This window comes from Leguminivora glycinivorella, chromosome 24, assembly GCF_023078275.1.
Source record: "Leguminivora glycinivorella isolate SPB_JAAS2020 chromosome 24, LegGlyc_1.1, whole genome shotgun sequence".
NCBI lineage: Eukaryota > Metazoa > Arthropoda > Insecta > Lepidoptera > Tortricidae > Leguminivora > Leguminivora glycinivorella.
The window spans coordinates 1,274,009-1,299,582 of NC_062994.1; the positions used below are offsets into that span (position 1 = coordinate 1,274,009).

Here is a 25,574-nt window from a genome sequence, read left to right on the forward strand (position 1 = left end):
TTTTGCCGGTCCCATAGTGGATACCCCCCTCCCAACTGAGGGGAGATTGAAATCTTTTCGAGGCTGAGGCGTAGGGTTAGAGCCGGCGTAGCTTTATTTGACGTTCATATGCGCATTGTAATATGCCTACTTGAAAAATAAATATTTCATTTTCTCTCTAGGGCCGGACTTAGCCACTTTTATACAGACGGTCAAGCAAGTCGTCACTAAAATGCGCGAAATTGTAATATTTCCATGAGACGATAAACCTTTAGATCTTTACCCCTACATTTTTTAAATTTGCCGTCTTTTTTTAGTAACAAAATTAGGTTGAACGATTGTAGTTCAAACACGATTTGATAAATAAATAAAATAAATAAATAAAATAAATAAATATTACAGGACATTCTTACACAGATTGACTGAGGCCCACGGTAAGCTCAAGAAGGCTTGTGTTGTGGGTACTCAGACAACGATATATATAATATATAAATACTTATATACATAGAAAACATCCATGACTCAGGAACAAATATCTGTGCTCATCACACTAATAAATGCGCGGGATTCGAACCCGGGACCGCGGCGTAGCAGGCAGGGTCACTACCGACTGCGCCAGACCGGTCGTCAAATCATATATGTGAAATCAGCGTGGATTTATGTTTACCTACTGTCATCTCTATGGTCTTCGAAAAGTACCTATAGACAAAAGACTTTGATGTCGTCAAGATTAAAAAAAGAATAAGCCCGTAGAGAATTTAGCCTTTATAACAATTAAATCCACGTATCTTCTGGTCGGGATGATTAGTATAAACATTGAAACAACGAAATAAATTTATAAATAACTTCTTTTTAATTTAAAATGTTACTATTTACAATCTTATTTTCTACAATAAAACATTTTACTAATCTATTATGAACACTAAATTATGCCTATACATGCTTTTTACAAGAATCCAATGCCTACTTGCAATTTAAAAAAAAGTTTAGACAAAAAATATTGAACTGCAAACAGGCATTGGATATAATTAAATCAGCTATCGAAAGCTGACAGACAATACATTTATTTACATAAAAAACGCCTCCGTATTTTGTATTGCACTATGAGGCGTTTAACTTTGGTTTTTTTACAATTTATTCTATCCTATATTTATATATATTTCACATAAAACATTTCCTATTTATGTGATTCAAAGGATGTATATATAAATACATTTTAATAGTTTTTTTTATCATTCGCTTGGCTTAAAAAAATGAATAAATTCGGAACAAAACGAATTTAAATCACCAAGCGAGTGACATTACATTATTTTCGTCAGACTATAATATGGAATGGTACAATAACATTTATTATAATTCTTAAATTATAAAGTTAAAGTGTCTTTAATGCGTTTTCTTCGTTTAAACTTCGTTTAAAAATATATTTTAAAAAGTTAAGTGAAAAAGTACCGCTTATTTAAAATATCATTCCGGTTGTGGACAAAATCATACTGAATTTATCAAAGTATTTGACAGTTAAACTACTAAAGTCGCAATTCGAATTAAACCTTTATCGGGCACAGAAATAATTCAATATAAAAGCCAATGTAACTTTAAATAGTTCCAATTCAACTATAAAACTGTATGAAAATCACTGAACATTATACAATAACAACTAATCCCTATAAATAACCTAAAAACCTACTTGTCTACATTCAAATTGAAATTCGAGTACTGCGGTCGAATCTCCGGGTTGACAGGCGAGGGCGGCGTGGGAGGGATATACGGGTAGCGCGGGTAGTACGGGTAGTTGCCGGGGATGAGCTGGGGGTTGTGGAAGGGGGGGATGATCGGGGAGGGGTAGGGGTAGGGGAGGCCGACAGAGGACGCGGCGGCTTGGAGGATGGAAGCCGCGAAAGCTGGGTCGCTGTACACGGCTGCATACGGCCACGCGACGGCGATGCGTTGGCGCTTGTCCTTCATTCTTCGGTTTTGGAACCATACCTGGGGAAAAAGAGATAGTGGGTTAGCTAATGGCTAATTTTGTAACAACTTTGGTAAAATACTATAAAATAAATAACGTTCCGCGAATACTTATAAGACAATACGAGTCATTCAATATTTTTCGTATTTTTTTTATTGAAATAAGAGACAGACCCATTTTAGGACGTTATATTTGTCTAGTAACCCATAAAGGTAATACAGTTAATGATGGCTAAATCTAAGTTCGAATAAATGTCAGAGTGAGTATATTAATAGACATAGATTTTTTAAATCGATAGTAGGTAGATAATAGATATACACTATAATAGGTTTATGTGTCAATGTCACAGAAAATCTTGGCCAATAATTCCGATTTTTGTACTGCTATGCTATAATATAATGAAACGTTGAAGTCTAGCTTCGTAGAACGTCTACGACGTAGCGCTTTCGTAGCATGCCTACGAAATTATACGGTCCAATTAAATACGCACGTGTGAAAGTGCCTTTATCACCCTTCTCTTTTGTCTTTGTTTTCTAAAGAAGGCGGCGATAATTTAAACGATACCGAACAATGAGGTGCGAATCAGTTAGAAGCTTCACGCATTATAAATATCTGGCACAGCTATAGGAAATAACATTACCTATTTCTCATCATGAACAAATAAATAAATATACATACATGTATGTAAAATCTAAGACGCACATTGTTTTATAGTCGAACTCAAAATACACTACAATTTTTGAGTTCGACTATAATTTCTCTTCTTAAAGTGTGAGATACACTATTTGTATCTGTGGGTATATGACTTGCTAAAATAATGTATTTATTGTGTTTTCGTTATTAATTAATCTCTGAAAGTTTATATATTGTATTATCATTAGCTTTTGCCCGCGGCTTCGCTTGCGTTAGAAAGAGACAAAAAGTAGCCTATGTCACTCTCTATCCTTTCAATTATCTCCACCTAAAAAATCACGTTAATTCGTCGCTCTGTTTAGCCGTGAAAGACGGACAAATAAACAGACACACTCTTTCCCATTTATAATATTGTATGGATGAGCTCAAAGATTAAAAGTTCGTAAAGTTTATTGTTTATATGAAACTTTGAATATCCTCCCGACAAAAAGGATGAAAAAAAAAATCAAGAACAACAGAAAAGAACAGAGGCCAACTTCAATCTTCATAATGAAACCGCACACTGAGAGAAATCCGACAGATATTTGCTTTTAAACACTAAAATGCCAATAAAGTGAACATATTTACATACACTGCGAGAAACTCTTAAAATCATCAACAAAATAATGGCCCTTCCACGTACTGTTCACAATGTCAAATAACTATTTGTATACTGTATTTACTTAGGTTTAAGGTGCAATGAAGTATAGTTAATGTTACTGTCATTACAAAGTATGCACACAAAGCGAAGTCTAACTTAAAACTTAAAACCTCCTTTGTTCACAAAATGGCCGCCGCTGTGCTAATTGGCGGGAATTGCGAAATTCCTAAACCATAGACAAGATTCGAAGATTATCGCTTTTCATAAACCTGTTAATTGTAATAAAATTCAAATGAAGTGCGAACGAAATTAAACTTGTAGTGTTTATAGACACTATAAAGGTCTATCACAATAAACAAATAGAAATCCCGATTTACGACACATCATGTGGTAGCCACTAGCCACGGTTTAATTTAATAGTTTTTAATTGGTATTGCCGCAATAAAACAGATGCGCATAGACAACCGATGAAGTCTTCATATACACACTAATAGCGAGTTTATGGTTTCTTTTTTTTAATGTTCATTAGAGGCAGCTACTGAGTAATTTCGGCGCTTTTTGATACATCGACAAATTAGCGGGAATGTAAAATTAGAATGAAGCAATAAAAACACATGTTTTTATTCGGCCGCTGCTTTCTTTTTACTTGGAAGTGATAATTGAGATTATGACTGGCCGCGAGGAATTTTACCTGATCGTTAAAAATACTTGTCATGTTGCCTCATGTTTGAATTTGGAACATTTTATTTGATTATAACCGTTATGACATTCCGAAAATCCGTACACGAATAAAAATTAAGCCCTTGTTTAAAGTATCGGTTCCTAAACAAATAAAAAACAAAAGGATATTTTTTAAATAAAGCAGTTCTACAAAACGTCAGTTTGAAACAAAGAGTTTTATAACCGCCAAACTAGATTTCACAAATCATTGTACACCAATTATCGCTTTTGTTTAAAAATGGAACACACTTAGCGTCCTCGGTGTTCACACGTTCGTATCGTGATCGTGCGAATTATCGGGAACCATAAAACGTTCGTGATGGAAATTATTGTGTATCTAATTGAAGCATCATACAGCGCCTTATACAACCTTACAAGTCACTGACAAAGAGAACAGTTACATACCTACACATTATTATACTCTGGCAGTGCGCATAGAGAACTTCTTTTTTATTTGCTGGCTCTAGGGATTTTTATTTTTTATTAAGCACGTTGTACATAACAGAGGACTTTATCTATGATTAATTTAAACAAAAAAGGCTGATTTTACAGCCACAAATGATGCTAGTCCGATTTTGAGAAAATTTTGAAGTTTAAGTCCTGAACTTTGAACGTCTACATTCAAGTTATATGATATGATTTATATGTCCTTAATTTTCGGGAAAAAGAATAATGACATAACCTTTAGGTATAATTATTTTTACCATTTTGGTGATGTCATCTATACGTGACTACATAATTGTAGTCAAAATGACGAAGTAACGAAATTGTCACTGACATAATAATTGACAAAAGGCCGTTTGCATGTAGGCCATCGCGTGGGCTGTAGGAGTTTGCAATTATTTGAAATATTTTATGTGTAGGTGGTTCAAGTTACGAAAAGTTTTCAGTTTCACACGAAGGTAATTTAAGCAAACATAAAGTAGATAATTTTAAATTGAGATTTGTTGATCGAGGTGTTTTACAATCATACTTAAAATAGTAATCTAACTCATCTATTTGAATTGAGAAGCAGACTGAATATTTGAATAAATAAATAAATCCATACTAATATTATAAATGCGAAAGTAACTCTGTCTGTCTGTCTGTCTGTCTGTCTGTCTGTCTGTCTGTCTGTCTGTCTGTCTGTTACGCTTTCCCGCTTAAACCACGCAACCGATTTTGATGAAATTTGGAACAGACAATCTTTAGACCCTGAGACAGAACATAGGCTACTTTTTATTTCGAAAAAAAGGGATGAAGGGGTTGAAAAAGAGGTTGAAAGTTTGTATGGGATTTCTTAATTTTAAATGATAAAACCATGAAACTTTATATTTTAGCACTTGATAAGAAATCATTAAACATATATTTAAAGTCACATACAGGTCGAACGCGATTAATTAACATTATTTTTACCTTTAAAATAAACACGTTGAGAAATAAACATTAACTAAAAGCGGGTAGATTATATTTATTTGTCTACCCCGAACATTTATATAAATTAATATCGGGTAGTTTTGTGTTGTTTACATCTCCGGTGACACTTTGCTGGAACGTCAGTCTTCCGCGACCACGGCCAGTGCAACCTGGCCGAAACGTTGGGAAAAAAGGTAAAAATAATGTTAATTAATCGCGTTCGACCTGTATGTGACTTTAAATATGTGTACAAAGCGCGAGAACTTAAAGTGTTATATCATTAAACATCTTGATAAGGGATAGGGATAGGGATAGGGATAGCGATAGGGATAGCGATAGGGAAAGCGATAGGGATAGCGATAGGGATAGCGATAGGGATAGGGATAGCGATAGCGATAGCGATACGGATACGGATAATATGGGTATCGTTAGCGGGATACGGATAATCGGTCGGCGGTCTCTTACAATCAATGTGCTCTAAGACGATCGTTGTTTGCTTGCTTGAAGATTACGTTTGCGATAAGTATAAGCAAAATGTAAAAAATTGTAAGGGATAATAGAAAAAAGTACTTTTTACCCACCGATCATAGTGTCGAAATACGGGCTATGTGGGATGTTTATAAAGGTTTCCCCAGCGTATATAGAATTACCTACGCTGTGGTCGATGTGTAATATTTCTACAATCATTGCAAGCAAAAGTATTATGTGCAATCGAAATAATCGCAGATAAATATACCTACAGAGAAACCTACGGTCCCTACGGATCCAAATGAAAATCTTAATGAATACTTTTATTACGCGAGCGAAGCCGCGGGTAAAAGCTAGTATTTAAATAAAAATAAATAAATATTATAGGACACTCTTACACAGATTAACTGAGTCCCACGGTAAGCTCAAGAAGGCTTGTGTTTCAGGAACTCAGACAACGATATGTATAATATACAATTACTTATATATATAGAAAACATCCATCACTCAGGAACAAACATCTTTGTTCATCACACAAATAAATGCCCTTACCGGGATTTGAATCCGGCACCGCGGCGTCGTCGTCGCAGACGCAGAGTCACTACGCGCTAGGCCAGACCAGTCGTTACATAAATAAATAATATAAGCATTTTTTATTAAAAAACAATTGATAATTAAATATGAGACTTCACACTGACATCTTTTGAGAATCAGCATCTACTTAGTTAGTTCTGTAGAAAAAAGCAGTTACGCCAATGTTGCATCATACACCATCCGTAGTTACTTGGATACCCACGCTACACGCTGGTGTGGAACCTCTTAGGGTTTACAACTTTATAAATGAATAGGGTATAGAACCTACCTTGATAGTGGATTCAGGGAGGTTGAGCTGCGCAGCGAGCTCGCAACGTCGTGGCCTTGAGACGTAGTTCTCTTTGAAGAACTCTTTCTCAAGTCGAGCTAACTGCTCCCGGGTGAACGCCGTGCGGTATCGTCTGTGGAGATGTGCTGTATTAGATTCCAACAGCCAACTAGTCTAGCAAATGATCGGAGATGAAAAACTTGATGATAAATTAAGTGAAAGTTGTCTTGAGTATATGTGCCAGACAAGATAAAATAATCGTCAAGGACGTATCTAAACCGGATCAAAATCATAACAAATTCTAAAATGTTAATCGACTTTTTGTAATGACTGGCAGTTGTTGTTGTAATAGCTTTCCTTATTGTTAGAGATTTCAGTTAAAAATTTATTGTCAAATCATTGTTCTAAAATTGATATCTTACCTTATATTTGGATCTGGTACCGAATTCGTGTTGGTCATTTGTTCCGACTGGGGACTGAGCGATTCTGTGAACAAAGAAAGTTACAAATTAAATGTGTTTTAAAAATAACCTCTTAAACTTCTGGTTTTCAGAGGACCGATTATCTATTCGAAAAAGCTACCGCATTTCATAAAGGGTTACAAGTACACTCTTCACTCCCCTAATCTTAATTACACCAGACACCAGAAACACAAAAGCCGCCGCGATTAAAAAAAACTAATTAGTCTATGGAATTGAGTTATCAAAAAAACGTTCAGAAGCCGCGGCGGAGGTGCTAATTGCACGCAGGCAGCGTTTCAAAAGGAATACATTAACACAATGCAAACACAAATAAGCTGTTGTCTAATTAAATGTTTTCCCATGTGTGTTCCCGCCATTATACTGGCCACAAAGAAACCGGCAGCCATCGCCGCTCAATTTAAGAAAAAGTGCCACCGAACCTTTACAGATCTGATTATGGTGAAGTGGTTCTAAATTTAAACGGCCGCCGCTATTGACACTGGCCGTTAAAACACAACTCCATTGTCTATGCTAAACGGGAAATTAAGACGCTTCAAACTCTTTCGAATCATAGACGTCGCGACTTGAAAAAAACTGCAACCATATTAAGACATCGTTATTGAGAATTTATCACCACTTTGGATATTACGAACACATGATGTTTTTTTTTAACCGGGTCGGCGTCTGGACCACTTGAGCCGTTTCCCATGCTGGGTGGCGACAGCGTACTTAAACCAATTTGCAACGTCTAGCCTCGCTTCCTCTCATTCAGAAAATCAGAACGTTGTTGTCAAACAAACTTTTTCGAATCGTAACCTTTTCTCTATGGTCACCAGCTGCGCTATTATGGCGTGTGTCTGTTTTTGAAAAAAGAACGAGGAAACAAGATTTAAAAAGCTTCCGTTTGAAAGCTTCCGTCCACATTTTTTTCAAATCATTTTATAACTGTTTATAATTCCTGATTTTTTTGAAAGTCAACGGAATATTTTTCAGTTGATTCTTGTTTTTCAACTCGTATATTGCAACAACTAAACCAAATACTAAATGTCCTAACAAACGCCCACTTTTCAAGCACTTAGCCTTTCTCAAAGTGCAGTAAACGCGTGTCATTTACAAGAATAATGTTGAAACGTTTCTCCGCCTTTGTGCGCTAATTGAAAGAAACAACGAGTTCTGAGGAAAAAGCCGTGAGTACGGTCCCTTGTAAGCCACCGAACTGATTTGAGGATATTTGAAGGTGTATTTGATTGAGGATATTTGAAGGTGTATTTTGTTAACCCCCGACGCAAAAACGACGGGGTGTTATAAGTTTGACGTGTCTGTCTGTCTGTCTGTTTATCTGTCTGTCTGTGTGTGTGTCTGTCTGTGACATCGTAGCTCCCGAACGGATGAACCAATTTAGATTTAGTTTTATTTTGTCTGAAAGCTGAGTTAGTCGGGAGTGTTCTTAGCCATGTTTCATAAAAATCGGTCTACTATGTCGCAGTCGGGAGTTTTTTCAAAATTTTAATTTTGTGGTTATTCCAATAATATTTCAATTCAAAAATGGTTGTCTGCTAAAATTAGTTTAGTTTGAAGAATTTTCCATTCTGGAAGGGATAGATAAACAGAGAATTCTATATACCTATCTACTAAATTTTATCTAAATTAAATAACTATTTCTTTGAACAATTGGATGCATTTTTTCGATTCCTATTTTCCAACTGTAACGATAATAAGGCCCCTAGAATGTCCCACTGTGTAAACACACCTTAACATGAAAATTGAAAATATCAGTCCATAGACAACGAGTGATGAAACAACCTTTTCACACGCGGCCATCATTTGACTAACGATAACGACCACTCGTCTATGGTCCGGTTAGCGCCTGCGCTTTGCCAATAATTCGGTGGCGCAATGTTTGATTTAAAAAGGCTTTAGGCTAGTTTGTATATTGTTATGTAAACACTAATTAATATCAGTTGTGTTACAAATTGTAAATAAGCTCAAAACCTATCTTGTCAATGAATGCCCATATACTCTCCAAGAATTCATGGATAATTAAATAACTTATTTATTTATATGAAACATTAATACTTCAGTTTTGTTCTTGTATCGTATACCTACAATATTTTCTACTGTCTGTGACCTAGTAAAATGTGTGTAGTGTTGGTGTTTAAGGTATATGTATAAATATGTTGCCACGCCCTAATAGGGTCCATGCGTGACATATTTTGAATTACCCAACCTGTTATATATGGAGTTGGTCAGTGTGTAGCGGCCTTTATAAAAACTAGATTGTCTATGAGACTTGTTTGTAATGGCGACTAATAAAGTAATGTTGATTCGATAAGCTCCGTATTTAATTAAATATTCATACTTAAACCCTACGAATATTACATGGCGCTGCGGCTGAGAAGGCTAAGAAAGCAATGAACAGTGAAAAGTCAAAATAAATGAAAATTTGAAGAAGTAGGAAGAAAGAAGATAAATCAGAAACGTGAAAATGGCGGATGATGGCGTCTTAGGATTAAAACCCCCAGAGAAACTAAATAATCAAGACTTTAAGAAATGGAAACAAAGATTCGAGCTATACAGAAAAGCAAGTGGAGCGGATAAAAAGGATCAAGCAGTACAGGTAGCTTTGTTGCTGCATTGCATGGGTGAAACATGCATAGATATATATAATACTTTGGATCTGAAAGAATCAGCGTCCTATAATGATGTTATGAAAGCATTTGAAAATCATTTTATTCCTAGGAAGAATGAAAGTGTAAATTCTCATATATTTTTCACGAGAAACCAGCTTGAAGGTGAGAATTTTGATACCTATCTAACAGAATTGAAAAAGTTGGCAAAAGAATGCGACTTTGGTGGATTAGAAGAAAGGTTAATCAGAGATAAGATAGTATCAGGAGTCATTAACAAGAAATTAACTGACAGACTATTGAGAGAGCCAGATTTAAATCTGCAAAAGGCGGTAAATATATGTAAAGCAGCGGAGCTGGCAAATGATCAAGTTAAGCAATTAAATGTCCAGACAACTAAAACAGAAGTGCAAGCTATAAAGAACAAAACAATAAGAAGAAAAGAAGTAGAAACAGGAGGCAGTTATGGAACAAGAAATAATCAGCGAGCAGGAGCCAGTGGCAGCAAACCAGGCAGTTTCAGTAGACAGCATGCGGAGTGTTCCAGATGTGGATACAATCATGATAAAAATAAGTGTCCGGCATATGGCAAAACCTGTTCAAAATGTGGTAAATTAGGACATTTTAGTAAGAAATGTCATTGGGGCAAGATACATGCTGTTAGGGCTCACTATGGACCGTCAACAGAACCTGAAGACACTAGTGACAGTGATTCGCAAGAAATTCACATTTCAATGGTTAGCAATAACAAACAAAAAGGTAGTTGGTATGAAAATGTGCATTTTGTGAATGAAAATAAAGATTTTAAATTTAAACTTGATACAGGTGCTGGGTGCAATGTTATACCCCAATCAATATGTCACAAAATGAACATATTTCAATTTGAAAAAACAAATTGTTATTTAACAAATTATAGCCAAGATAATATACCTACTGTAGGTGAACTGAATTTGAAGTGTAAAATATTAAATAAGGAAAGTGTCATAAACTTTCAAGTAAGCAAATATGATTATGTGCCTGTACTAGGATTGCCTTTACTAGAGGAGTTAGGCTTAGTTGAAAGAAAAGTTGATGTTGTGTCAAGAAAAATTGAGTTAAAAGATAATGAAGAATTGTTTAAGGGGATAGGAAAAATTAAAGATTATGAGTATAAAATTAAATTGAAAGAGGGTGCGACTGGTAAAATTGAGCCATGTAGACATGTGCCTTTTAAGTTAATGACTGATTTAAAAAAGGAGTTGGATAGTTTAGAGAGAAAAGGAATAATTTCTAAAGTGCAGACACCCACAGAGTTTGTCAGTTCACTAGTTATGACCAGAAAACCTGACAAAACATTACGTGTATGTTTGGATCCTCAGTATTTAAACACACAAATTCAGAGAGAGCATATCCAAATTCCAACATTAGAAGAGATTACGGTTAAATTGAAAGGAAGTCGATATTTCAGCACACTAGATGCAAATAAAGGTTTTTTCCAAATAAGTTTGTCAAAAGACAGTCGAGAGTTGACAACTTTTAATACCCCTTATGGACGGTATTATTATAATAGACTACCATTTGGTTTGGCTTCGAGCCCAGAAGTCTTTCAGAGAGTATTTAGCAGCATATTAGGTAGTATTCCTAACGTTGAAGTTTACATTGATGACATATTGATACATGCTAAGACAGAGACTGAACATGACAACATTTTAAAGCAAGTATTTGACAGAGCGAGAGAATATGGTATTAGATTCAATAAAAATAAATGTCAATTTAAGAAACAAGAGGTAAGATACCTAGGTCATATTCTCACAACAGATGGCATTAAATTAGATACAGACAGAATTAGAGCAATTAAAGAAATGAAAGAACCTAGTAGTCAAAAAGAATTATTGCGTTTTTTGGGCATGATTAATTATGTTTCAAAATTTATACCAAATGTATCTGAAGAGACAGCACCTTTGAGACAATTAAATAAAAAGGATGTACCATTTATTTGGGCAGACTCACAACAGAAAGCTTATGAGAGACTGAAAGAACTGATATGTAAACCACCAGTGTTAGCATATTTTGACATAGACAGCCTTATAACTTTGAGTGTAGATGCATCAAAAGACGGCTTAGGCTGTGTAATGTTACAAAATAATAAACCAGTAGCTTATGGATCTAGGGCATTGACACAGACTGAACAAATGTACAGTCAGATTGAAAAAGAAAGCTTGGCAATTTTATTTGCATGTACTAAGTTCCATCAATATGTATATGGACAAGAGTTTATTGTGGAATCAGATCACAAGCCCTTAGTTTCAATTTTTGCTAAATCTCTTAATAAATGTCCAGCTAGATTACAGAAAATAAAAATGGCACTACAACCATATAGTTTCCAGGTGGTATATAAACCAGGTAAGGAATTGTTTGTGGCAGATCACTTGAGTAGGACTTATTTAAATGACACTTCACCTACATATGAAACAGATTTAGAGGCTCATGTAGCTATGGTAATTAACAGTATACAGATAACAGACAAGAAATTACTGGAAATGACAAATGAAACTAGACAGGACAAAGAGTTACAGAGTGTGTTAAAATATATATTAAATGGATGGCCCGACAGTAAGAATGATATAGACCATGAGGCAAAAATATATTATAGTTACAGAGATGAGTTGACAGAATATAATGGATTGATTTGCAAAGGAAGTCAGATAGTAATACCTAAAAGTAAAAGACCTGAAATTTTGCAAAAGATTCATTATGCACACCTTGGCATTGAAAAATGTAAAGCATTAGCAAGAAAAACAGTATTTTGGCCTAATATGTCTAAGGAAATTGAAGATCTTGTTCAAAATTGTGATGCTTGTAAAAGTTTTGAAAAGAGTAATAGGAAAGAGCCATTAATAAATAAGGAAATTCCTGATAAGGCATGGCAGGTATTGGCCACAGATATATTTTTTCTCTATGGAGAACCTTATTTGTTAGTGGTGGATTCATACAGTAAATATATTGAAATTGGTAAATTGCAGGATTTAAATACTAGTACCTTGATAGAGTGTTTAAAAACAATACTGGCAAGACATGGTATATGTGATATATTATATTCAGACTCAGGCTCTCAATTCACCAGCTTTGAATTTAAGAAATTTGTCAATGAGTGGACATTTGAGCACAAAATAATTAGTCCAAAGCATCATCAAGGAAATGGCTTAGCGGAACGCTATATACAATCTGTAAAACATATGCTAAAAAAGATAATTTATACTAATAGAGATATAAACTTAGGACTACTTATATACAGAAATACACCGGTCATTAATTCCAATTTAACTCCTAGTGAGTTGTTGTTCAACAGAAAGGCAAAAACAATAATACCATGTTTAAGTAATTGTGAAAATGATGTTTATTATAAAAAGTCATTAATTAATCAACAACAAAGACAAAAGATGTACTATGATGTAAGAGCTAGAGCCTTGCCACAGCTGGAAGTAGGTGATAAGGTTAAAATTCAAAATGAAAGTAATGTTAAGCCCTTAGAGAGTGGTATAGTGGTTGGAAAGGCTCTAGGTCCAAGATCATATAAAATAAAGAATGAAGAGGGTAATATCATACAGAGAAATAGGCATATGCTGATAAAAGGCGGATCTTATAGAGAAAATAACTTAGATTATGATAATATTTTAACAAATAATGATAGAGTAACTGATGATGTGCCTTATAGTGTAGATATGCCTAGTACCTCTGCATGTGTACCTAATGTGCCTAAAAGTCCTGAAACTCCCTCTATGCCTAACAGTGTTTATACTAGGTCTGGTAGAGAAATCAGGAAACCGTCATACCTTAAAGATTATAATTAAGACATCTTTTCTCAAATTGTTTTTTAAGTATAAAGGGAAGGATGTTATATATGGAGTTGGTCAGTGTGTAGCGGCCTTTATAAAAACTAGATTGTCTATGAGACTTGTTTGTAATGGCGACTAATAAAGTAATGTTGATTCGATAAGCTCCGTATTTAATTAAATATTCATACTTAAACCCTACGAATATTACAGATAAACCACTAAAATAAAGCCCAAAACTAACGGAGGTAGCTAATTGGCCATAAAACGCCATAAATGCCAAAGAACACCCAATCGAGCTTCATTAATGATAGTGACGTTCAATTTAAGCGGCAAATTCGACCAATATACTACTACATCTATCAAGTCTTTAACCTACGGTGTTAAGGTTTAATACCAGTAGGTTTATAGCATGATAAATTGGGCATCTAAATTTGCTATTGGCATTGTTGTCACCCTCGCCACGCGCCGATCGTGTCGTGTGTGCCCGCTTAATAGACCGGTTGTCTATGGTTGTAACTGGCCGATTAATACGCCGGTTGTCTATGGATGTTGGCGAGATCGTTACGGTGAATCCATTATCCGGCACTAATAGTAATTGGATCAGATTGATACTGATATAGGATCGATATTGTGTCGCAAGACAGATTCTTACGATTTGGCCTGCATTGAATTGAGCTTGAAGATAAGTTAGAATAAACACTTTTTGTGTTTTTTTAAGTTTTTCAGAGTCGCATAAAAACCCGTTTTTGTTTTCAATATCACTTGGTTCAGTGATCAAAAGTAAATTATGGCCTATAAAAACGAAACTAAAATAGTTTCCCCGTCCGTAAGATAAGAGTTAAATCTAATTTAATAACACCTATTATTTAGAAAAATGTTATTGACTGTAAAAATGTAATCAGCATAATTCTATTACCTTTCTTCTTCATCAATACTAAATAAGTTTAAAAAGATTAAAACAATATGTTGGAAATAGTGCTACAAGGATTATACTCCCAAAGGAGTAGAAACAATCTGCAGCATCCATTTGAACAATTATCCCCCGGACCCAATTATCCATGTCCCGACTCTCCCCTACACAATTTTCATAATAAAATTCGTATCTACTAGTCGGCAACGATATAATGAAGATAAATATCTCAGTAGGGAGCAACGTGCAATAAAAACAAAATCAGTTTAAGCCCAATTGACAAGACATATTACATTCTCGACCCCCGAGTTACTACAAATTTATATTTACCGGTGGCGAAATTTGGCACTAACTGTCCCACGTACTAAATCAGAGCTTATACCTACAGTGGCACTTTTATGGACAGTATTGTTAAGTTGGTAAACGTGCGCACAATTAAAAATGGCCACTTGTCAATTTGTGGCGGGACTCCACCCGCGCTGTTAACTTTTTCTACCATAGACAATGCATTGATACCTCTAATTTGGCAGCTGTGGCCAGTACGGCTTTATTTGATGTTAATTGAACCATTTAGTTTACTTACTGCGGACGTGACGTATGCTCACACTTTTAGATTAAATGATGCGGTTAAATAAACGGTTTAGTTAATTGCATTTTGTACGAAATCGAATGTTAGAACTGCGAGATTTAAGTTTAAATAAAAGGAAGATAATATTATGATAACTATTATACCTACATTTAATTTTAAGCACACATTATTATGGTAATACTTATAGTATTTTTGTGGGCAGTGTTACAATTTTGGCTAAAGACACTGAGGTTTTTTTATCCGACTACGGCAACGCAAAAGGAGGGTTATGATTTTGACCGGTATGTATGTATGTTCATCTGTTCGCTCATAATTATATTTTAAACTAATATTTGATATTAAAGCAGTTTGTTTACATTTTAACGAAAATATGTTTGTCTACCTCCATATATGAATGACGGGTATTAAAATAAAAATCATTAAGCCTCCTGCCTCATGTACATTATATTTTTCACGATTTTAATCGCTTTTTTTATTTATCATTGAATACCAACGTTAAGCGAACTGTCGGCATCTCCAAAGACCATAAAAATTGACCATATTGTGATAACCTAAACCTAACGGTGCGCAATAAAACATAATAAAAATATTAAACTCGAAATTATCGAGAATAATACGGTCCCGAAGATTTTGTATGTTATAAACGACAACAAAAGGATCGGCGTTTTCAAAGGTGTTGTAAAATCCTCATAATTACTTTAACAATTTTGACCAAATTAACTTTGCAGCTCGAAAAACACATATCTCAGTTTATGAAGAGTTGTTCCTTTGGATTAAGGTTGGAATAAGGTTTGGTGGCCGCATTGTTGGTGGTTGATCTACCTGGGTGTTATCTTAAGGTGTTTATGGCGATTTGTTTAGGTTCAAAACTGGGCCTAATTGCCTAACAAACGGTACTTTTAAAGTTTGACCGTTAGGCATAGATAAGACATGATATTTTTAAAATATATGAAATATTTGGCGATGACGATGTTATTTGTAGTAGTAGTAGTAGTAATCACTTTATTGTGTACAACAGTTTATATACAATTTGTAGGTACAGAAATACAAAGGCGAGCCTATCCCTATAAGGGATCTCTTCCAGCTAACCTTGGAGTAGATGAGAGGATCGTTCCAGTAGGTAAAATAGACAAACTTACAGGATATTTGGATTGGTATAATTCTTTTTTTGAATGTTCGAGTCTAAAATAAATGAAATTATTTGACTAATATTTTTAAGACCATAAGCATTATAAGAAACGATGTTAATACAAATAGTCAAGTTTTAATTATATTACTTAATAGACAAAATACCTGCCTACTAACTTTTATTCTGCAAGTAGGCCACAAGGGCTCTTTTACACTTATAAATATGCATAGGTAGGTTTACATTACTTGAAAAACTTTCAGATGTAAATGCGTCAGCTAATCTGGGTATAAAGTTTCCAAAAGGTTCTTATGAAAAAGCATATTGGCAGGGTGCAAAGCGGGTGGAGGGGGTAGCTAAAACGATCACAGCGCTCACTACGGCCAAAATTCACATCTTAGTCGCTGACTTGCGCTGTCAAATCCATATTGCAGTAAACATTTTCATGTCGTTTTTGAGATAAATTTAATACGGGCCCAGTAAAATTTGTTACGGCGAATTGTAATAACTGCAAGAAAAGTAGCGACTAAATTCTAGCTATTTCCAAGACCGTGGTGGAAACGAAACCACCGTTTAAGTGAATAGTTGCCGTAAGAAGAAAAGTGTCGTCCAATCTCTTTTACTTAAAGTGCGTAATCATTTGATACAAGTATTGAATTGAATTTACGGTGAATTTATAGTGCAAATTTTATTGGAGGTAGAAAAGCCGACGTGGAAGCCAATCCCAGTTATGTTCGGAAATAATTTTATTTGTTTCCTCATCTGTGCTCCTGTTTACAAATCGAAACGGATTGACGAAAATGCGTAAATATCGAGGTTTCAATGGGAAGAAGGAGCACGAGAACAATAGAAGCAGAAGCAGTCCATCCACTGAAGGCTTATCACATTTTAAATAAAATTCCTGAGAACTTATTTCATCGCATTCATGATTGTATTTGATGTGATATCTGGTAAACCTCCAATATTTTCAAGTAAATGAAACAAGTTTATGTAATGTATATTATAATAAAACGTTATTATAGCTAGTTTGTTTTTATTTTACAATAAACCCTGTACCCTGCAATGATACTTATATAATACCTATAAGTAGTTAGCCTATGAAAATGACAGGATAGCAGTGAACTGATCAACTATTTCAAAAGCCAATGATTTATTTATACTTTATTGCACATAGGTACAAATGGTGTAAAAAAGTCTTCAATCTCTAGAAAATGCCCAGCTAGCACCAATTTCTTGTCTTTATTCATCGTCTTAGGTTGGAAAATGATTTCGTGAGCGATGGCACGAAACCCCGTTTTAGTCACCAGTTTGTTAATTTCTCACTGAAAACAACAATTTTAATGTTATTGGCGATAATGTTGTAACCACCGTCGTCCAAAATTGTCTAATATAGTAAAATAACACAAGATTTCATGAATTTTTTCACAATTTTTACTTACTTCTCGCTTAACAGCGGCGACAATATTGTCCATAATGGTCACCTGTCACGTGGCGTGTCGTCGCGCACGGTCCCAATATTATGGACTGTTGGATCATAACAGAACCAGATCAAATTCATAACCTATTAATACAAAATATGAAAAATAAATGATATATATTTGCGAATATATATCATTTATATAGTAAGTATATTTATTTATATTTGCATTTATTTATATTTATGTATTATATAAGTATTTTATGAAGTTAATCAGTTGTTTTCGATTATTCTACCTTGTCATTTTTCCTTCTCCTTGCACCATTTTTACATGTCTCTGTTTAGCCCGATGGTTGACTGGTAGAGAATGCCATTAAGCATTAAGTCCGCCATTTGTACATTTTTGTTTTATTTGTGCAATAAAGTTTAAATAAATAAATAATACAATCAGAACATGCCACAGTAAATAAAGTTATCAAATCAGCTCGCTGACATCTGTATTGATGAAGCACTAAGAATAATGAAGCCTTCATCAGCTTGAGAAAGTCTAGATAGGTGCCAGATGGCTAGTGTGGGCAGAATGTATTTATTTTTAGATTAAGGTTTAGTTTATGATGATAAAAATTCTTTATTTACATGAACATATTTACATAATTATATAAGAAACTAAGACTAAACTTGAAAGCTAGCTAATGTCTAAAATAGGTCCTTGAGGCATTGTACCAAGGATACTAGCGACAATTCCTCGCTGTATTAGTGTTTTTATTTTAAGAGTGTTGTCAAATAAATTTCTTAATCATACACATTAGGTATTAACATCAACAACATGAATAAGAGGACTAATTTAAATAACATGTTCAAAAATAAGCTCAGAAATTATATATAGTACTAGTTATTGCCCGCGGCTTCGCTCGCGTTAAATTCGAAAATTGCAGAATGCTCCATACAAACTTCCACCCCCCATTTTAGGTAAGGGAGGGCGTTATAAAGGTATAAAAAGTAGCCTACTCCATCCCTTCCACTATCTCTGCTTAAAAACACGTTTTGCCGTGAAAGAGGGACAAACAAACGGACACACACACATTCCCATTTATAATATTAGTATGGATTGTAATGATAAACAACGACTATTTAGAATTTAAAAGTCGTAATATCTATCCCTTTCTTTCAAATAACCTAATTCCATGATATATGATATCTAGGTAAGTACATAATAAAACTCTTACATAATATAAGTTATTAAACAACATAGCCTTGATAGATAAACCATAATATTGTTGATATGATTGTTATTACTAGGTAATTACCTATATCATATGATCATGTAACAAACAGTATTTTGCAGATGAATGTGAGTTAGAAAGAGAAAGTATGTTTTGATTACACAACTCCTATAAAATTACTTACACCTACAAGCAACTCTAAATAACAAACTACTAATTGAAACGTTCATAAATACCTTTGCTTTTCGGCGACGAAGGAGGTGTGACATAATGCTTCGTCATCAAATCAACCGTCAACATCTTATCCATCGAATAACTCCTAAACTCCATATTCAAACGAAAAAAAAGTAAAAAAATACTGGCCGAAAAAAACTGTCAAAAGCGCGCGTAATATTGTCTATGACAACAGTTAAGGCTGTGGCAAGTGGGTGTACTAAAAATCTATAACGCGTTTAACCAATAACGTGTCCAGTTATCCCCACCGATCAGGGCGGGGCGTTCGCTGTCTCTTTCCCTCGCTAGGTGGGGTTACTGGAATTAGGATAACGGGGCTTTTATGGTTGTTGTTTTTTAGCTTTTTTAATTGTTGAGCATTTAATTTAACTTACTTGCTTTATAGTAAACGTGTCAGTTTTAATTTATGATGCGTAAATGTAACAATCAAATGCAAATTGAAATACAAACATAGGTAATTCTGTTTGAATCAAATTTTTATATTTACTACGCCGCGGTCCCGGGTTCGAATCCCGGTAAGGGCATTTATTAGTGTGATGAGCACAGATATTTGTTCCTGAGTCATGGATGTTTTCTAAGTATTTGAATATTATATACATCGTTCTTTCCGTGAGCTTACCGTGGGACTTTGTCAATCTGTGTAAGAATATCCTATAGTATTTTATTTATTTATTTACTATAATACAATAATTATTATAATAGGCAAATCTTGTTACGTAGTTTCCACTTCAAGATTAAGTATTTCTTTTAAGTTATTTCTTTTTATTCTAAATATATGCTATATTTTTGCAACGTAATTATAACTCATTAATTAATAAATGATGCTTTATGAAAATGCGTGTGTTTTTTAACACATTTTAAAAGAAATTACCTTGACGGGCTAAATAATTAAGTAATACCTAGTTAGTTACCATTAACAACTGAAAGCCTGAAACAACAATAGGTACACAGATTCACACAAAATAAAGCAAATTTTTTGTTTCATAGGAACATACCCTGACATTAAATAAATACCTATTGGGGACACCTTACACAGATCAACTTAGCCTCAAACTAAGCAAAGCTTGTACTATGGATGCACAGAGAACCTCCTATAGAGTGGCAGTCTTGTATATTTGGTTCGCGATACGAGTCACCAGTGTTTGGGGTGCGAGGAGCGGGCGGGGAATGTGTTAAGCGCGCTGTGATTGGCCGTTTCAAGGACGGCGGGCAGTCGCGCCAGATGAAAAGGGACAGAAGTATGACTGTCCCTCTACTGACGCGTAAGTGGCCAATGTAAGTTGACCTATGCCGGCTCTGAATAAATTATAAATATGACTTATTTGTGGAATGTAATGCCGTCTGTTTTTAAATTTGAGCTTCTTGTTACCTTTCCACACCATTTCACACTACAGGTGGACATCTTTAAGGCATCAAAATACCCTTTTCCAATTTTTTTGTGCGAAAAACACGCGCTGCTTTCGGGTCTGTTACTTGGTCGATACTGATCGGGCACGGCGAGCGCCCGCGCTTATATCAGTGCAAATACTAGGAAGGCTGGCCACCGCGAGTCGTCTTGTAATAGATGTCTATAGGGGTTGGTCTGTGTATGGATGCTAAGCGACGATGTACATACTTAAATAGATAATACATACTTATATACATAGAAAACATCCATGACTCAGGAACAAATATCTGTGCTCATCACACAAATAAATGCTTTTGCCGGAATTCGAACCCAGGACCGCGGCTTAGCAGGCAGGGTCACTACCAACTAGGCCAGACCGGCCGTCAACATTATCTACCTTTTCACGCAAAACCAAACCACACTTTCATAAGAATTTAATTTAACAACCAAAATTTTCCGTTTGAAACAAGCTGTTTCGCAGAAAACACCGCATTGACCAAAAATGTGGAAGCAATAAAACCAAACACAAACCGAACAACAGAAACAGCCGAAGGACACCATAAAAGAGAAATTTCTAAGGTTGTCGGTCAAAATAAATAGTCCATAATTGAGCAAAACAAAAGTTGTGGCCCAACAACGGATAAAAGAAAAGGGACCAGAGACAATATCTATGGTTTACATTTTGGCGGCGAAGTTGACAGACGTCACGCTGGCAAGATGGCCGGACAATGGAGAACAGAAGCGATGGGGAACAATATGTGCTACTGTTTTCAATTTGTATATTAAAGTGTGACTTGGTAACTCTTTAGATTTTATTTATTTTTATTGATAGATTGGTTTTGTTTACTACAATTTAAAATTTGGTTTATTTACGAGGTTATCTATTATTAGTGACAGTTTATTTTATTAGTCTTATCCTTAGTATCCTTATAGTTTTATTTAGAACACAATACCAACTCCATAAAGCATATGGGTTTTTCATAATCAGTTGTGTGTCGGTGGCTACCCACTTTATTTTATGTAGGTAGGTAACTTAAAAAATGGCTTATAGAGCAGATGTTCTATTATAAAGAATTCTTTCTTTACAAAAATAGTTCCTAGTCTTGTTCTAAAAATTGTATTTATTACGATTGTATTTGAAATATTGACATGTAATTTATTTAGAAGCGAGGGCCGGGCAGGCCCAGGCAAATATGGCGAAACGATCTTGACGCCTTTTTGAAGAACTAGCCGGAGGAAACAGAGAACAGGGAGTCATGGAGAGCCAGGGGAGAGGCCTTGCCCAGCAGTGGGACACTCAAATAGGCTAACAAAAAAAAATATTACCAATAAAATGATTATAATTACCTACTACTAAAAATAGCCGAAAAAAATAATTAAAAATCAATATAAGTTCTAGTTCTTAAAAGTTATAAATATCTACTTAACCTAAGTTTCGAAACAAAAATCGCTGTAGACTCGGACAAATTATAAAACCCTTTTCAAATTGCCTATTAAATCACATGCTTAATCACTATCAAAACACCTGATACACAAATAATAGAGATTTGAGCCCCTTTTCATCACTTGATTGAATAATTCCCGCGGGGCTTGAGCCCCTTTTTAGCCGACAAGGGTGAATAAAGTTGTTTTTATGTGTTTTGCAAACAGTGTGATGCTCAATTGGAGAATAAACAGGATTAGGGGGATTACTTAGGCTTTGTTGGGATGAAATGATTAAACTAATTGTAATCCTTTGTCAGTCAGGATAGTTTTTATTTGAAATATTTGACTTCCAGACAAGTTTGTCTAAGTTAGTACCTTCTTGTTAACTTTGAAAGCTGTGTTTGAAAGTAATGGAACAAAGTGAATGTCGTTTTAAACAACATTTTGATACATATTCGATATTAATTATGACTAATAAAATTGATAAAAGTAGGTTAATCTAGTGATGAAGATGTTTTACCACCTGTGGAACTACTGGAAGCAGTGATAAAGGCGTTTTTTGCGTTGTACTTTCCTCGCTAAGTATAGTGAGGGGGAAAATTTTGTGTTACACACGAGTGCAAATGTATTTTACTTCTCGTGTGTTGAAAAACTCGCAAGCTCAGGATTCTATTCTCGAACTACTCGCTTCGCTCGTGGTTCAACTAAAGAATCCTTTCGCTTGCTCGTTTTTCAATTCCACACTCGGCGTTAAAATACAACTTTGCACTCTTGTATAACAAATGACTATTATTGCATCCATGCTATTATAAATAGATGTTACTAAAGTATACGTGCTCATGGATCCTGTTAGGGTGTGGCAACATATTTATGTGCTATACTACACTACATTACATATTTATAACTACTGATATATTACAAAATCTATTAACACCCTCGGAAATATCCTTTTGTTTCATAATTATCTAAATGACAATGTCTTAATCGTCTGTAAAAGCATAAACCTTTAGCGGTACCACAACCTTTGCTTTGTCGGTATTTTTTTTTAAATTGCGGCGTTAAAAAATACCGCTAGAACATAATTTAAACAATACGGTAATAATGTCGGGAACTTTTGAACATACCGTCATCGTTAGCCGACTTTACAAAAAGATTAAATAGAGGTACTTTTTAATGCGCTAGAAAAAAAAAACAGCAAAACAAGTGTACTTTACTTGTTTTACCTTACCTTTATTTTACCTTTTTATAGACAGAATGGGTAATTGATAAATAATCGTTTTAATATGCTATTTTCCTATACTTAAAATGAATAATTTTATGCAGTGCACGAAATAAAGCACCACATAATTGGAAGAAAAATATGGACAGTAGTTATGTTTAAACATAATTTCTATTTAATAAGTCAAAGAGAAGATAAGTGAATTGACCGTGACGTCACTCCTCGGTATTTCATAGTAGTTCCATATTAGCAAATCGTTTTGACAGTTCTTAAAAAGAAGCTGATTTGACTAGTAGGAAACTAGCCTATTATATTACATTCTATCTTATCTGAGATATCTGATATTCATTTGTAATATTGGACACCGCGAATCTTTTTAGGGTTCCGTAGTCAACTAGGAGCCATTATAGTTTCGCCATGTCTGTCTGTCCGTCCGTCCGTCCGTCCGTCCGTCCGTCCGTCCGTCCGTCCGTCCGTCCGTCCGTCCGCGGATAATCTCAGTAACCGTTAGCACTAGAAAACTGATATTAATCACGCCAACAAAGTGCAAAAATAAAAAATGGAAAAAAATGTTTTATTAGGGTACCCCCCCCTACATGTAAAGTGGGGGCTGATATTTTTTTCATTCCAACCCCAACATGTCATATATTTTTGGATAGGTATTTAAAAATGAATAAGGCTTTACTAAGATCGTTTTTTGATAATATTAATATTTTCGGAAATAATCGCTCCTAAAGGAAAAAAAAGTGCGTCCGCCCCCCCCTCTAACTTTTGAACCATATGTTTAAAAAATATGAAAAAAATCACAAAAGTAGAACTTTATAAAAACTTTCTAGGAAAATTGTTTTGAACTTGATAGGTTCAGTAGTTTTTGAGAAAAATACGGAAAACTACGGAACCCTACACTGAGCGTGGCCCGACACGCTCTTGGCCGGTTTTTATTTCATTCCTAAAGTTTGACGTAGTTTGAACACAGTAAGTTAAATTAATTAAACGGCTTTTTGTATCAGTTAATTCATTGTTTAAACGTAGAACTACTTCAGAATAATTTGTAACGCTGCCGACGACAAGATACAGCCTGTGTTTTTTTTTGCCGTCGGAGACGATATATCTACATAATTATGTATGTGTCTGTTTCTGCAAAAAACGTTCTAAAACCTGAAAAAAACACTCGTATTCCTTTCTGATATGGTATTTATGTGTGTATGTGTATGTATTATGCATTATCATACTTTCCAAGTCTTCTACATTAGGTATGCTTCAAAACAGTGTTAATACATATTATATTTATATTTTGGAAACCACAAAAGCGGCAGATACTTAATTACTTATAAACCGCTCGGCCACCCGGCTCCCAGCCGCATAAGTCGATTTTTCCCTCATACAATTCCAGGCAAGCAAGCACGGCCGCATAATAAACAGTATAACGCCGCCGTTCTTTTCGCTCTATTTGTAAGTGTGATGGGACGCACAGACGTGATAAAGTTTATCCCACTAGTATGCTACTGTAGCTCAACGAGGGTGCGGTGTGCTGGCGACGGAAGGACCTACGGAACTAACTTGTTCCGTCTATTGTCCTTTGGGCATTTTCGCGAGAACAATCACCAAAAAAAATTTTCCAAGGTAGCTAAATTTTATGTTTTTCCTACTCAGAATCACGAGCCCTTTTGATCTAGGACAAAAAACAAGAGACTAAAAAATGGTCGAAAATTTTCTATTATTTCATATACTTTCCACTTTGTAACCGCTGTGCAAAGTGCTTGAAAAATGGTAACGAAGTGGAAAAATTAAATTTGGGACAATTTTTTTACCTAGTAGAATCGAAAGGGCTCGTGATTCTGAGTAGGAGGAACATTATATTTAGGTACCTATTTTGAAAAAAAGTCTTTAAGTCGTCGGCAATCCGAGCCCTCCTTAGAACTTGTGCACTCATTTTGCTGTGTACTTAACAGTCTTAACACAGCAAAAAGGAAGGGAGTGTACAAGTTTTTAATGGGTTGGCAACGCGCATGTGGCACTCCTTTGGTTGCAGGCGTCCAAAGTTTGCTCTGACCGCTTTCCATCAGGCGCACCGTATGCTAGTTTGCTACCGACGTAGTATTAAAAAAAAGCTAGATAAAGTTTTCACTCACCATGAGGTCTCTCATCCACCCCGTCGCTATCAACTTCGCTCCTCGCACTTCCAGGGCTAGCCCTCTTCAGTTCCTCCCCCTGACCCTCAAACCCCATCACCCTCTTATCATAAGACATGAAAAACGGGAAGTTCGGCACCCGATTCTGCTGAAAATAGTACCCCATCTTCGAATCCCTGATTTTAGCTTCATCCTCCGAGTAATCCTGAGATATGCTGTTCTCAATATCGATCTCGGGGGATCTTCGCTCGTTGATGCCTACGATCGATTCGATTGAGAAGTTTTTCGGCGGTATTTTGGTTGGCATTTTGCTGATTTCCGACTCCATTTTGACACAACACTTCACTCA

The 25,574-nt window shown here is 35.2% G+C and overlaps 1 protein-coding gene across 1 annotated transcript; it reads right to left on the reverse strand.

The window, feature by feature from the left end:
* Positions 1 to 1,393: 1,393 nt before the first annotated feature.
* LOC125238830 (segmentation protein even-skipped-like) lies at positions 1,394 to 25,574 on the reverse strand. The gene is made up of 4 exons (XM_048146278.1): positions 25,226 to 25,574; positions 7,083 to 7,146; positions 6,661 to 6,793; positions 1,394 to 1,962 (listed from the first exon to the last, which is right to left on the reverse strand). Exons 1-4 carry the CDS (start codon positions 25,551 to 25,553, stop codon positions 1,660 to 1,662), a joined length of 828 nt encoding a protein of 275 aa, XP_048002235.1. The 5' UTR covers positions 25,554 to 25,574; the 3' UTR covers positions 1,394 to 1,659.